Below are 15,206 nucleotides of genomic sequence, written 5' to 3' on the forward strand. Positions count from 1 at the left end.
CTCTCCAAAGATCGTTTTTGCAAAAATCAAAACCAGCAGCGGTTGAGGGCCAACATTTGTTTGGCAGCGCACTACCCCAAGTAGAGAAGGTGGCGGCGCCAGGAACACTGTGTGTTAGTGTTATTTTAAGTTCTATGTGTGAGTTGGTGTATAGTTTACTGGGTTCTTTGTCAGGGAATATGCAAACATTTTGCCCCTAAATTCTTTGCTTTCTGCTATCGAAAGGTTCCACAGGCACGCTCTACTTTCAGACAGCAGGGGAAACCTGTACCTTTAATGAAAGCCGAGCTGGCACCGCCGAGCCCCAGGTGGCTGCCCTTCCGGCCCGCTGGAGTCAGGGGCGCTGCCACTGCATGGTGTGGCTAGGCCAGGGGCCCCAGGAGGCAGGCGAGTGCCAGCGCAGCCGCCAGCAGCGAGGGCGCGGGCTCCGGGGTGCCCGCTGGCGCAGTGGCCCGCAGCGTCTCCTGGTTGGTCTCCGGGCCCACGCCGCGCTCCCACACGCGCACCGAGGCGCCGCACAGAGCGTGCAAGTTATCCGGGTGCGGGGCCCGACGAGCCTCTTGCTGCAGCGACTCCCACACGGCGGCAGCCTCCTCCGGGCAGCCCGACAGGACCCTTGAGGCGCAGGCATGAAAGTCATTCCAGGATCTGTTAAAATGTGGAATTAAGGATTTTTATGCAGGATGAGGATGGTGCCAGAGATTGGACCACCTCCCTCGCACCTTCCTTTTACCTGCAGATGGTCTCCAGCTCTCCTCCACGTCCCATGCTGTCCCCCAAGCGGATAAGACACTCGGCAAAGCCCTGGTATATGGTGTCACAGTGGCCTGGGCCCTCTGTGGCTGCTGCTAGGGGTGGGAAAAGGACTGGGGGATGGGAGTGGAAAATAATAGATGGGATGAACCGGCCCCCTCCTTGAGCCATTGGGGCTTATTTACCTGGGGCGCTTGGGGACGTGACTCAGCTTGAAAAGAATACCCCAGGGATCTGAAGGGACCATCTGGGATCACCTGCCTCAGCCTCTTTGGAGGCAGGACCTGTACCCAGATACATGCTGAGAAGCAGCATCTCTTCTTTGGGGCCCTGGGTCAGATGAAGGTGGTCCAGGTGAAGGAGACAGGACCCAGTAGAGGGAAAGGCCCTGGGGTAGCATCTAGTCTCCCTGTGGCTTAGATGAGCTTCCTGTGGTCCCCTCACCCCGTTCCCAAAGATACATTTTTTTGGAAGGGACAAAGGATAGTAGAAGACGGGTCTATTTCAGGCCAAACCCTCAAAGAGGACCTCAGGCACCCTATGGCTGGTTTAGGAATACTGCCAGATCGTAAGTTCTTTCTTATCAGAAGAGGGCTATAGAGTTTTAGAGTCCTTACCCCACAACCAAAGGGTCTTGTAGCCACAATAGTAAAGTACATGGCTGCTGAGAGAAAGAACAAGGGTTTGAACCTACCAGCCACTCTGTGGAAGAAAAATGTGGCGGTCTGCTTCCGTAAAGAACCCTATTAAAACCCCACGGGGTAGTTTTACTCTCATCTATAGGGACACTGTAAGACTCAGGAGCAATGGGTTTTTCACCCACGGATTCAGTTTCTGACACTCACATTCCATTCTGAAGTCACTGGCACAAATCCGGTCCTCATGGTATCCTCCCTAGAGCACTAGTATTTTCTCTTTACCCTGATTCCCAGATCTCAGTAAAGTAGTGCCTTTTCCCAAGGACTCCTAAACTCAACAGCTGGGTCAGGAGAGAAGTGTGGCCCCAGTTGCCCTGGCCAGGTCCCAGATGTCTACACTCACCAAGAGGCAGCAGCAGCAGCGGCCCCAGCACGAAAAGCGGCCGGTGGTGGCGGTGGCGGCAGCGGCTGCAGCAACAGAGCATCTTCCCAGCTCAGAGCCTAGTGCTAACCCCAGCAGCTTAGAGTAGCTGATGGGCCCATCCCCTGGAGAGAGGAGCTGTGATTGGCTGGAAGTCAGAGGCGGGGCTGCACTGCCAGCTGGTTGGCCCCGCCTCCAGTGCACAGATTGGCAAAGGAGCACAGGAGAAAAATTCCCAGGACATAGGTTGATGTTGAGTTGACCCCAGGACCCTCCAAAGAGCAGAGCAGAAGTTTTAATAAGGCCATTATTTTGATGAGGGTGAGTGCCTAAATCCCTGAAGGTGGCTTACAACTGGCCTAGCCAGAGCTTCTCATGGGGAGAAGCAAAGAGACAGGGAACATAAGGTGTGTGAGTCACATCAAATATACATTAAAAGCACACATTTTCTGTTTTATTCCAAAAGCATTTTAATTGAATTTCTCAATGTTTGAAAAACAGATCCAAATTAGAGGTAAAAAGGAACGTGGAAAATTCAACTCAAGTGGTATCACGATCTCGGGGTCATGTTCCAGGCATGACGGAGCCCAAGAAGGCACAGCATCCATCCTGGGTCCAGCCTAAGCCTGCTGGCTACCACAATCTGTAGACCAAACCAGTGCCCTGTCCCCACATATCCCAGAGATGGGGACCTAAGCTGGTAAAGGCAGACACGAGCTTGCCAACCCCTCTCTGCCGGTCTTCAGTGTCACTTCATCCTGGGCAAGGTGGGCTTGGTTGCTAAGGGAGGCTTGGTGCCACAAGGCCGTGCAGCATGAGACTGAGACGGCGTGCTGCTTTTCCAAGTGAGTTGTGTGGCTCAGCCTGCAAGAACTGGAAGAGCTTCTGGCGCACCTGGGCCATGACGGAACCCATGTGGTCCCGAGTAATGGGATCACTGTGGTCTAAGTGCATCACAGCCTCCTCCAGGTAGCTGGAAGTGGTATATGATTGAGTATTATGGTTAGCATAGGAATCCAGAATTAAGGTTGCATAGAGAAGTGTACTCGGGGTGGGGGGGGGGGGGGAAGGGATAGAACACACAGGTGGGAACCAGGAAATGCGAACAGAGCGCCCCCTGGTGGTAATCAGGCCCAGGAGGACAGCTGTACAGGGAGATCTACAACACCTAGAAAGTGGGTGCAGGGGGCTAGAAGGAAGTGTGTTCAGGAAGGGAATCAGGCAGGAGTGGAACTTTATACTTAAAACACTCCTTACCCTTAACAATAACCAGGCTCCCAGCTACCCCTACTCACCTGAGCTTGAGGTCAGTTCGAGTGCCAAGGTCAGAGGCCAGCTGCTGGATGAGGGAGAGCAGCACAGGCTGAGAAAGTGGGCAAGGTGCCTGCCCAAAAACCTGGGCTGGGTCCACAGTTTCACACACATACAGCACCAGGTTCAAGTCAGCAGCCGTCAGGGCCTGGGGAGAAGGGGTCAAGGCATACAGATAGTGTTAGGTGGAAAGCCCACTTCCCTGTGCTCTTTAAGGCTGAAAGGGAATGACAATAAACGGGGGGCTCAGGGGTGCAGAAAATGTTACTCAGGAGCCAGGAAAGAGTACAGTGGAGCTATGTTTTATCCTAGGGGCTCACAGAAGGTTTCCTGAGAAGGGTGGTTATGATGTGAGAGAGGGCAGAGTTGGGGTGGGATGGGAAGAAAGGCGTTTAGACAGAAGCAACAACAGGGGAAACATGGGAGAGGCCTGCTGTGTACTGTGGAATAAGAGCTAACTCACAGCTGACTGTCCAGTGAGTTTTCAAGCCAGTCAACTACAGGACAGGAGACTGACATCTTTCTCCTACAAAGCGGCTCGTGGATTTGAACCACCTGCCTTTGGGTTGATTGTGATATAAGGGGAGGTGGGGGTTGGGTTAGAAAGGAAGGGCTCAGGTAGAAGAAGCAACAGAGAAAATAGCCCGAGAGAACCAAAACCAGTAATGTTCATGAGTGGAGGGACGAATGGAACGTAGGAAATACCGGCTTACACCTTACACAGGCCTAAGAATTCCTAGCTTACCTGCTGAAAGGCCTGATTGAGATGGCCTTGCTGCAGCATCTGCAGGATATGGGCTTGCTGGGCCTGGCAGTCAAGATGGGCTGCAGGGACTGGTGTGCCAGCAGCTGAGCGCATGGCCTGCATGATGCTGGAAGTAACCGCAGCCTGCTGCTCCTTGAGCGCCACGCTCACCTCACCCTTTACTATGCGCTGTACCTGGGCTAATATGGATTCCTGCAGGCTGCAAAGGGAAGTGAGAAGATGAGGTGAATGGGAGCAGCATCTGGCTTTACCCAAATTCTCCACCTTGCCCAGTGCCCTGCTCACGCACCTGCCCACAGCCACATGCAGCTGGTGCTGCACTTCAGCCCGAACACTGCTGGACACAGTGGCTGCCATCTGCTCAGTGGCACCTTGCAGTGTGCTGACCAGGCCCCGCAGCTGGGCAAGCACCGGCTCACGGGCCTCCTGTTCCCGTGCTTTCCGACTCTTCATGTGGCTCTCTAGTTGCTGCAAGTCTGAAGGGTGCCCACAGGAACTGTGAGATGGGTGGGGGAAGAAGGGGACATTCCTGCCTTGGGTCAAAAGGCATCACTCACATTCCTGCGTGCCTAGCCGGAAGCTGTCATTGATCTGCTGGAACATGGCTTGGCAGCTCTTCTCAAAGGCAGGCAGCACCACACTCTGGAAGGCTTCACGGTAGGCAGCCTGCATTGGTCCCTGTAACGTGTCTGCAGCTGCTCGGGCGATGGCATCTGTTAAGTTCTGGAGATGGATTGAAGGATTGAGTGGAGAGCCTGAGCTCAACCTGGCCTAATGACACCCATCAGCCCCTGCCTGCCACTTTAGGTCCTACACCACCTTGGACTTGAGCAGCTTGGAGATGTTTTCTTTCATGGTGCCCTCCACAGCTGTAAGCTTGGTGGCCACTGAGTTGCTCAGCTGGCCTGCGACAGGTTCCAGACTCCTGGAAACACCTAGTACAGAGTATGGAAACAGTAAGACAATGACAGAAAAATCAATCGGTTGGGAGCCCATTGATTCCTGTTCCCATGTGGTTCAGCCAAAGAAAGCACATGTGCAAAACTCACACGGAGGCACCGTCTTCTTGATTTCATCCCGTATACTGCGCTCAAGCCGCCCAGCCACAGCTGAAGACAGTGTCTGGGACAGCTGCTGTGTCAACTGCTCCTGCAACTGTCCACCTCGCTGCTGCCCTTCAGCCAGTGCCCGCTCTAACCGCCGCTCTACACTGTAGCTAAGGAACAGGTCCGCAGAAGGTTCCATATAAACCTCCTCCCAAGCCAGGAACACTTTTGCTTCCTCTACACCATCCTGTGTCACCCCCACACAAGGATACGCTCCTGCTCGTGCCGGGTCTCAAGGGCACGTTCCACGTGCCCAGTGACTGTGCTCTGCAGGCCTTCGAGCTGAGAGCACAGACGTTGCAGCAGTTCTACTTGGTTGTGCCGTAGTTCTGCCAGCTCTCGCTGCTGTTGCCAAATTATTGCTGGCCAGTCCTCTGGGGGCTCTGCCACCTGGCAGGGAACACCAACAGTCACATGACACACACCAGGTCAAGGAACGTCCCAGAAAACTCCCACTTATGTAGCAAGGGCCTTCACTCACTTACCTGGTGTTCTGTAAGCCGGGATCCCACAGCCAACTCCCTGCCAAAGACAAGCAGCATTTCAGGCTATGTCAGGCAGCCTGACAACCAGCCCCCTGGCCCCAGGGCTCCTCCCTACCCATCGTCCTTCTTTCCCTTCCTCTTGAGCTTGGGTGAGGTCCGAGGGGACCCTTTGCTCTTCCAGTCCTTGGCAGGCAGCCGTGGGGTGGGAACTTTGGTGCCAAAGCCCCCTGAGGCAGAGGCAAGGCTTGCCACCTCATCGTCATGGTCACTGTGGGAAGGAGAAGCAGGGGGAAGCAATGGCCACTCACTGACCTGCCTCAGGAAGGGACTGGAGTGGGGCAGGGAGCACTTACCTTTGCTCAGCACTGGCATCCTGGCTGTCATGTTGCTGCAACAGGTGATAAGGTGGTCGGTGAAATGCCAGGCTCTTGTGTTTTTCCTGCAGGCCGTTTCTGGGGCTGGGCCACGGGGGATAAGTCAACTCAGCAATAATGATCATCTGCAACCCTTCCCATTGGTCGACTCTGCCCTTCCCAGACTCACCTCTCCGCCAGGCTGCTACAGGTTTCACGAGTAATGTCGGGCGCTGTAGGCCAGACCTGACTGTCAGGGGCCACCACTTCCTGGTTCAAGGCTGCTTCCAGGAGGGAGGGGGTGCTATGTCTATCACCATCTCCTGTGCCTCCATCCAGACCGAGCTGTGAGCCCAGCTCAGGCCCTGGTCGGGGCCGTGGAGATAGCAGGTGTAGTGCCGAGGCAGCTGAGGCCATACTATCTGGTTCAAGGCCGTCAGGAGCAGAGGAGACGAAGCCACGGGACAGGGCCTCAGATGCAATCTCAGGGATGTCCTGGGATAGGGCAGTGGAGGCTGAGGAGATAACATCAGGAGAGCGGGTCCGGCTGGGAGAGGCCTGGGGTATTCCTAGGGGCTCCACCTCCTGCAGTTCCAAGGACAGTGAAGAGGCAGTGGTGGACACCTGAGGGGAGTAAAAAAATGAGGCACTGCTGAAAGGCTGTGGGGGTTGCTGCAGGACTATAGAAGCAAAGCTTTGACGTTATAGAGGTGAGGAGAAAAGGAGGTCAGAGATAGGGCTGCAGTCCAGGAGGAAAAGGGCAAGGGTAGGGAGGCTGAGGTGATGTCTTCCAGGGGACCAGGAAGGCTAAGGAGATTGCCAGGAAAATGTGGGGCACCAGAGGGAGAGCTCCAGAAAACTGCTGCTGCCAGTCCTCCTTGCAGCCTCCAGTTGCGGCCCTGAGCTTCCCTCATGCACAGACCTGCACAGGCCCTTTGGTGGTCAACTTGTCAGCCGAGGCCGGGAGCAGGCTGGGCAGGAGGCTGCGTGGGCTTGCCTGCAGGCTGCTGCTGCTCATTGTCAGGCCACCATCCAGCTGCAGCTTGGGGCTCAAGGTCAATTCCTCAGGTGGCCTGGTGGCAGGAAGGCTGGGGCATCAGCTTGGATAGTTTGGCATCATTTGGTATCACCTCCCATCCCTCAATTCCGGCCCCACCTCACCTCACCTGGGCAAGGAGGGGTCCACAACAGAGGCGCTATTCATAGCAGACACAGCTGTAAGAGGGCCGCTGCTGCTGCTGCTGCTGCTGCTACTGGGAGATGCAGTGATCTGGGAAGATGCAGACAGTGAGGGCCATGGGCTGCTATATGTGTGGGGTTTCCAGGATTCTCTAGCCTGGGGCCCAAGACCCTTCCCCTACACACCTGTTGCAGGGAGGCGCTGGGTGTCATGAAGGCGTCAGGTGTCATGAGTTTGGGTTTGGTCTCATTGCTCAGACTAAGGAAGTCGGCAGGTGCAGGTAGCTCCACAATACGGCGAAGGTCGGGCTGGGAGCCAGGAGAGGATGACCCCAGCCCATCGGGGGTCAGCTCAGTCCGAGAATCTCCAAATGCTGGGGGAAAAACTGCCACTTGAGTTGAATCTTTTCTACGCTACACCCAACCCATGTTCCTTTTCCCCCACACTCACCGAAGTCCTCATGGGCAGTGTGAGTGGGGAGTGGGGCTACCACATCAGGGTTCAGCTGCGGCTGGAAGCGAATCTGCACATCCTGCAGTGCTCTGCAGGAAGAGGAGAGAAGTCTAGGGGCCAGTGCGGCAGGGTGGGAAGGGGCACAAGTGTGCCAAGGTGGCCTCCCCAGCACACTCACTTTGTGTGAACACAGAAGAGCTTGATAAGCACCCCAGCTGCAGATTCCACAGCACCAGCTCCGTGGGGACCATCTGGAAGGACAGGATGGACAACTAGGGCCCTGGTCTCCTGTGCCTGGGCACTCACACATAACACAGACCCTCGGCTTAAGGCTGCTCACCAGTCCCCAGGTTGTCGTTCTCTTCCTCGGCTGGCAACACCTCAGTGTGTCGCAGCCGGCAGCGACTCACAACCTGGATACCGAAGCTCAGCACAGGGTGGGTGAGCAGGAACTCGGAGATGGAGCTGAAGCAGGCGTGGCCCTCCTCCTGGTTCTGGAGCAGTTCCATCACATAAAGGACCTGCATCACCAGGGCATTCAGAACTGAGCACGGGCCGTGAGAGCTATGGGTGTGCCACACCCTTTAAGACTGGTTTTGCCCAAGGGGACTACAAAGCACCCACCTTCCGTTGAACGTCACTGAGAATCAGGTACTCTGCTGAGAGGTCCAGACAAACCTTGAGGCTGGGGAGGACACTAACCGCACTGAAGATATCTGGGGAGAAGCTAGGGAGCCACAAGGCGGATCAACAGGACTGGGAGGGCTCAAAACACTCACATCCCCAGCTCTGCCACCACGGCCCAGTGGCCAGCCCCAGCCTACCGAATGGTCTGGAGGCAGGTCCAGGACACTGTGCACCACATCTTCAGCTCTCGATTCTGGTCAGCACCAGTAATGAGGAACCTCCAAAATGGGACCCTGCAAAGCAACAAGGCACTGGCTGGCTGGCTGGCAAAGCCTCCTGCCAGGAGATCATTGTTCAACCCCCGACTCGCCTGTCCACCCACTCACTCACTCAGGGTCCTGTTTCTTGTGGTTGTCACAGAAGAGGAGGCAGGAGAGGGGTCGCCCATCATGAGGTTTCCACTCATGCAGACACCTACAGGAAAGCAGGTGTGGCTCGCACGTGTGGTCTGGACTCCTACCTGACACAGGGCGCATTCCAGTCCTAGGGGCCTTGCCTTACCTTGGCTCATCCTGTCCCTCGATGTAGATCTGCCAGAACTTGACATAGCCATCATGGCTGGCAGTAGCCAGCACAGTCCCATCCGGCGAGAGTGCTCCTTCACTCAAACACTAGGAAGAATCCATAGAGTCTTACTTTGCTACCTGCCCTTTCCAGGCCAGGGTGGTAAGTGAGCTGACCAACAGAGACCCACTTATGTATGTGAATGACTGAACAGAGACAGTGCAGAACACCACATTTACAGGGTGCAGTCAGGTTAGGGGTGAGCTCCACAAGCAGGGCCCTTTTGAACTGCGTTCCCATGGGTAGAGTATCAATTAAGCTGTCTCGGCAGCTGGAGGTCCATATGATACAAAAGAACTATAAGGAAAAGGGGGACAGGCAGGGGACGCAGGAGGCTATAGGCTTACCGTGCTGTGGCCTTTCACCACGATAAAGCCCTGTTTGATCTGGCTGACATCCACAGGCCAGGTGCTATGGTTAGAGCGGAGCATGTCCAGGTCCCACACCTCAGCCTGCAGGAGAGAGGAAGGTGAGTGCTGGCCCACATTCACACCATGGTTGCTCTGCCACTGCCCCTCCTTGGTCCAGCCCCATCACCCGGTCCTCGTGCAGCAGGGCCACTATTGGGCTGCCCTCCTCGCAGCAGTCCTCACTCTCCTCAGGGATGAAGGGACACCAGATGATCCTTCGGAAGTGGTTCAGTGGTGTGCCCTCGGGTTGCCGAATATGAACCAAGATCTCCTCTCTAAGCAAAGCGTTAAGGGCCAGACAGGAGGTATGTCTGGAAGTCCCAGCTCTCTCCATCCTCCTTTCTATAGACTTCCCACCCCACTCATATGAAAGGATACTGAATTTTGCCATTAACCAGAGCCAAACGCCACACGAACAGGTTGCCTGCCTCATCTAGGCAAGCCAGCTGTGGAGAGTTGAGATGTGCAAAGGCCAGATCGGCCACACTGCCCGTGAAGCCCTTGAGCAGGGTCCGCTCTGATGTGCTGACACTGATCACTCGCACCATCGCGGAGCCATTGTTGGCAGCTAGAACCAGGAGAATGATGGACCATGAGCAAGTCACAGGCTCAGGAACAGTGACATCCTGCCTCACTGACAAAATCATGGTATCAAATTTGGTTTCCCACCCAATTCCCGAAGACCAGGTAGAGTACTAAGGAGCACAGGCGAGCATTCTATTGTGCCCCTAGATCTGAGCAGGATAAGAGGCCAAAAAGATGTCTGGGGCCTTTAACAGAATAGTGTCCCTGTCTCCACTTACCCCGGATGGCATAAGCCAAGAAGGAGTTGGACACAGCAATCAGGTTGCCATAGTAGTATTTCTGCTCCCAGTCGTATTTGGCTACAGGCTGGATTTTCACCTGAAAACCAAGAATGAGAAAGGTCTTAGAAGTTGAGGAATGGGGTGATTCCTAGAACCTTAATGGTCCTCAACAACCCTGGTTTCTGAGGAAAGGAGAGGTCACAGATGCAAAACCCAGCTGCCCATTCACCCCTCAGAGACTTGGAGCCAGTCTTGGCTTCTTGAGATTAGAGAGTACTAGGAAATTGCCAAAGTGGTCCCCAAAGGACTGGCAGCTTTAGGCAAAGAGAAAGAAGGAAAGGGAGAAACTGAATTGCTTCTGTCCATCCACCGTTAAGTGCCACAGCATCCTGGGGCCCACCTTGTTGCTCCCCCGAGCCTTGCTTGAAATGCTGGAGTCACTGCTGGCAACTATCTCAACCTCCTTGGCCAAAATTCCAATGCAAGTAGAACTGTCATCTCCTGAGAGGCAACTGGCAGCAAAAAGGATATACAAGCATTATCTCTTGTTCATCCAAAAGCTTGACAGGCAAGAGACAGACATAGTACAGGGACCCCGAGGTGGAAGACATCTAATCTTAAATGCCCAACTCTGTCTAGTTCACTAGTTTCCAGATTAGACCTTCAGCCCCTTTACCCACTTTCTTTCTAGGGAATGAGCTACTCCCTTCCCTTTAAAAGCATATACTCAAACAAGCCAAGCCCTTTTCCTCATCCTTTATCCCAGTACAAGTTCAGTGAGGTTAAGCGCTCCACCGTGGGTCATGGGGGCAGAAAGCAGCAGCGGCTGCTAACCCTTCTCCCATGATCTCATGCCTTCAGCTGTCAACTGCCACAGTATACCAGTACTATCACTATCACCCTCCAAGCACTCACATGACCTGCTTCTCCTGCAGGCTAATGGGTGGCATGGCTCGGAGACCAGGCTTGCTTTTTGAGGTACCATCCCCTGAGTTGAGGGGGTCTGGAACCAGAAGTCCATTGAGATCCCCATTGTAGGTGCTGGATGGCCGCTGGCTCTCTGCACTGGAACCTGAAGGCAGATAGGGACACACCGATGAGACGGTCAGACCTGCTGCAAGCCTCCTGCAGAGCTTCCTTCTAGAACTGTCAAGTGTTCTCAGAATTCAACTAAGCCAGGCATGGCCAGGGCTGGGGGGAAGAGAGTTGCTACAGCTCTTTCGCTCATCACTTCTTCCACAACCCTATGTGTGCCAGGACCAAGGATAAGCGTGAGGCTCTTATATCTTGTGGAGGGCCCTCTGATGCCAGGACCAGGTCAGCCCAGAAAGGAGCGAGAAGGAGGAGGAGGAGGAGGAAGAGGAGGAGGAGAGACTGTCCACATGAGGGAAGACATGGTAAGGACCAAGAAAGATTACACAGAGGTGCTATCATAGCCAGTATGGGCAAACACACAAATATGGGAGGGGAAAAGAGATTGAAAACTGCAGAGGCTCTCTGACTGCAGTGCTTAAGACTTTCTCTAAGGGAGCTCTGGTGGCCTAGTGGCAAGAAGCTGCACTGCAATTCCAGAGGTAAGCGGTTCAAATCCACCAGATGCTCTGCTGGAGAAGGAGGGGCAATTGCCTCCTGTACCCATCAGCTCTGAGTTGATGGCACGCGCGCACACACACACACACACACACACACACACACACACACACAAAATTAATAATTAATAAAAAAGAACTTTCTCTGTGAGCAATGAGAGCTACAGAAGTGTTTTAAATAGAGTGGTGATAAGACAGTTCTGGTTGGCAGGCTAATGGCTCTAAGGATGCTTACAGGATGGGTGACACTTAGTGAGAGATACCAGGGCTTGAACCAAGGCAGGAGCAGGAGCTGAGTGGAGAAGATGGGCTCCTACGGTATTGAAGGACACTGAAGGTAAGATATAGGAGTGAGAAAAGATGGAATCTGACCCATTCTGGAGACACCTCCTCGAGCAGTTAAACTCAGCAGGAACAGACACTATGGAGTGGGGTAGAGAGTCAGGAAAAATAGCATTTAAGTAGTCTGCAACTGGCTAGACCTTAAGCATTCTCACTGGCTCGGCCACCACTCTACTTACTCCCAGGGGGCAAAGAGACTAAGACTCCAAATTCAGAAACACAAGGAGCTTCTAGACCCAAGATGGTCTAGGGTTTGACACTGTGCTCTGCTGAAAAGGCAAAAACCAAGAGCTGGCTGGCAAATGGAGAAAGCAAGTGTCAATTAACAAACTAAGGAGTTAACAGTTAGTCTTCAAGCCGCTTCATTTGGTTCAGAGTCCCCTCATGCTCAAGGATAAGCCGCATGACCAGCTCCCATGAGGACAAAGAGATGGCCCAGGCTGCACCAGGTTGGCTATGGCCAAATTCTATCAAATTGTTTCTTACATCTAGTCTGCACAGGTGCAAAAGTGTCAGTCCCACAGGCAGCCTGAGCACCCAAGCCAAACTCATTTTTTGTCCACTCCAGACCTGGGGGCGAAGAGCCAGAGATCTCAGGCAGCAGATAAATTCACCAAGGATGTGAAGGTAGCTAAGCCTATCCTGAGCATGTAACAGTGCTTGTTCCATGTACCAGTGCATGAAGCTGTGGGTCTGGCTCTCCCAACAAGCACAGAAAAATGAAACAATCTTGAGGAAAACAATTCTCAGCTCTGGCTACATTCCAGTAGAATCACCAGCCAGTTCTTTGACCACTACAGTATTTCACAGGTCCTTGAACCTCTCAGGAGAGTTTGTTGCTCTAACAGTCCTGTTTCCTTTGTGGAACATCTATCAGCTACTATTCCTACAGGAGCAAATTTAAACACTGTTTCCTCTCTCAAAAAAGTCCTCAAGCAAGGGCAGTCAGTAGTTCCCAACTTACCCACCCTTCTATTATTCTTTTAATGACAATATCATGATTTTTAACCTTATTCATGCATTCTGAGGACTCCTTGAGGGCAGCCATAGCTCTAACTAATGTTTGAAAGAATGCAAAGAGATTAGGAGTTTGCAGATGTCGGTGGCCTGCTCTAATCTGAGCTATGCAGTCTGTGATTTGCTCTCATTTCAAAAAAAGTATAGAACTAGGGTTGGCCACTTTATCCCCCCAACCCCCACCCCCGCCGCGCGGAAATTCGTTTTAGAGCACAATAGGCCTTGGGTTCTCATTCTAGAGAAGGATATACTGGAGGGGGGCTGCACTTCTTCGGCACAGTACCTAGGATCATGCCTGGGGGCTCGCATCAGGCCTTTGCATCACCGCGAAAGGACAGGGACGCCAAGCCAGTCGCAGGGGGGGAAGCGAAGAAACCCCACAGGTAGAGGGAAGAGACTGCACCTTTAGCTTGGGAGCTGAAGGACGAGGCAACACAGCCAGACGCCGGGAGGGGGAGGCGCCGTATCTGGGCTTGCGAATCTACGACGCTGACCCTAGTCCGCCTTCTCCCAACCCGGAGGATCCAGAAAGGATCCCGCGAACCTTCAGAACGTTCGTTCCCGCACCACCCTCGGGCCCGTCCGCCCGGGGCCCACCCCTCACTGTCCCCGCTCACCGCCCGCGGGCCGGTCCAGCTTGAGAATATCTCGCAGGTGCTGCGTGGCGTCTTCGATGTCGATGCTCGCGCAGGAGGAGGCCATGGGGCCCGGCGCGGGGGCTGCGCCCGCGCTCGTCGCCGCTCCGTCGCCGCGCACCGCCCACCGCCACTGCCGTGTCGGGACAGACGGCGCAACACCGGCCACAGTGCTCAGTCCAGCCGCAACCAGGGAACCACCGCCCGCGCAGTGTCCCTGAGCCCCGCCAACCCCACCAACCGCCTCCACTTCCGGCCCGCAGAGGCTCGGCTCCCGGAACCTGCGCCGAGTGTAGAAGAAAGGTTCCGGGCTAAGGGCGAATACCACATTCCTACCGAGAGGGAGGACCCCGCGATGTCCGCGGGTTCGGGGACAGTGCCGCAGGGTTGATGCGGCGCGCGTCCACGTACCACGCAGCTCAGAGCTCAAACGCTTCGGATCCCGCCCCGCTCATTCCTTTGGGCAGGATAAAGGGGCCAGTATAGATCAACCCAGGGTTCAGGCTGAGAGCTGTAAGGGAGAAGCACTTTTTCCCTTTAAAGGCTATCAATCTATGAAGGATAGGGGTAATTCACGGGGTCCTAAGAACCAGGAATCACTATGGCAGGGGAAATGATCCTACCATAGCCAGTCATTGTTCCTTATTGCCCCAGCATACCCTTGCCCCACCAGGTACCCTCAGGCAGGAAGGAAAAAAATCATCCATTTACAAACACTTCTTTATTGCAGACATTTAGGCACAGGTACATGGAAGAAGCTGTATTGCAGGTTTTATACAGGGTGGTTTAAGAGGCAGCAAGCATCTACCTCTCCCCAACCCCTACCTCCCAAATACAAAGCAGCCTGGAAACCAGTCCTAATGAAACCTCCTGAGTTTGCAATCTTCTCAGAGATCCCTCCAGCCTGTAGCCAGGCAATCTGTGGGGTCTGAGGCAGGCTTTGTCCTCTATCCACAGTCAGAGGGTAGTGGGGGTGGTGTTTACAGGTCAGGCTTAGCTGGGGTACTCTCACTGGGGCAGCAGCCCAAATCCTGAGGTTAGTCACCATTGAACACCAAGTTTACATTACCCAGGGGTCTCAAGGCTGAGGCACTAGATTGAGCAAGACCTCTACTCTCAAAACCGAGGTGCAGAGAAAGTCCCAACAGCCTGAAGGCTGTCAAAGTATGTGCAGCAAGGGAAGGAACAGAAAAGGAGCCCAGAAAACATCTTGCAGAGGTTTGAGGGATGGCAACTCTGGGGCATACAACCCTTCTTCCACAGTTCCAAATCTAGACTCCAACTCAATTGGACCTAGTTCTATTGGAGTCTGGTTATTCTCACCATCCATCCACTTTTGAGGCAATGACACAAAGTAGTGGCACAGAATCTGAGTTGCCCTCTGCTTCGCTTAGGGCTTGTGGGGCACTGAGGATATGATTCTGACCCTTTGGGGGGTTAGAGTGTGAAAAGAGCCCCCCCCCCCTTTATTCCACAAACCTCTGCTTATCTTTGATCTTAATGAGACCCAGCCCAGAGGACCCGTGCCTGAGGGGGTTTTTGTCAAGGTCTCTCCAGCTTCAAGGGATTTCAGGGAATACCTCCTTGCGATAAAACCTAGCTGTCATACCAGAAATATTCTTCCTGTTACTAGGACCCTAAACCTACCTACTGCAGAGGTCAGCAAGTGTCAGAACAGACCCGTGTCCTC

At 54.0% G+C, this 15,206-nt stretch overlaps 2 protein-coding genes across 2 annotated transcripts; both read right to left on the reverse strand.

The window, feature by feature from the left end:
* Positions 1 to 362: 362 nt before the first annotated feature.
* On the reverse strand, positions 363 to 1,876 carry NRN1L (neuritin 1-like). The gene is made up of 3 exons (XM_006878890.1): positions 1,795 to 1,876; positions 734 to 848; positions 363 to 648 (listed from the first exon to the last, which is right to left on the reverse strand). Exons 1-3 carry the CDS (start codon positions 1,874 to 1,876, stop codon positions 363 to 365), a joined length of 483 nt encoding a protein of 160 aa, XP_006878952.1.
* A 388-nt stretch (positions 1,877 to 2,264) lies between these two features.
* On the reverse strand, positions 2,265 to 13,812 carry EDC4 (enhancer of mRNA decapping 4). Its single transcript, XM_006878679.1, has 29 exons — positions 13,499 to 13,812; positions 10,849 to 11,005; positions 10,334 to 10,445; positions 9,931 to 10,030; positions 9,506 to 9,695; positions 9,255 to 9,402; positions 9,065 to 9,169; positions 8,655 to 8,764; positions 8,484 to 8,567; positions 8,291 to 8,386; positions 8,091 to 8,193; positions 7,807 to 7,987; positions 7,645 to 7,717; positions 7,464 to 7,555; positions 7,199 to 7,386; positions 7,000 to 7,103; positions 6,756 to 6,906; positions 6,024 to 6,457; positions 5,834 to 5,938; positions 5,596 to 5,748; positions 5,481 to 5,517; positions 5,208 to 5,385; positions 4,939 to 5,094; positions 4,709 to 4,824; positions 4,447 to 4,612; positions 4,179 to 4,365; positions 3,869 to 4,088; positions 3,108 to 3,271; positions 2,265 to 2,785 (listed from the first exon to the last, which is right to left on the reverse strand). Exons 1-29 carry the CDS (start codon positions 13,581 to 13,583, stop codon positions 2,593 to 2,595), a joined length of 4,188 nt encoding a protein of 1,395 aa, XP_006878741.1. The 5' UTR covers positions 13,584 to 13,812; the 3' UTR covers positions 2,265 to 2,592.
* Positions 13,813 to 15,206: the final 1,394 nt, after the last annotated feature.

Source organism: Elephantulus edwardii, unplaced genomic scaffold (genome assembly GCF_000299155.1).
Source record: "Elephantulus edwardii isolate Elephantulus edwardi_28Jun2011 unplaced genomic scaffold, EleEdw1.0 scaffold00001, whole genome shotgun sequence".
NCBI classification, from domain to species: domain Eukaryota; kingdom Metazoa; phylum Chordata; class Mammalia; order Macroscelidea; family Macroscelididae; genus Elephantulus; species Elephantulus edwardii.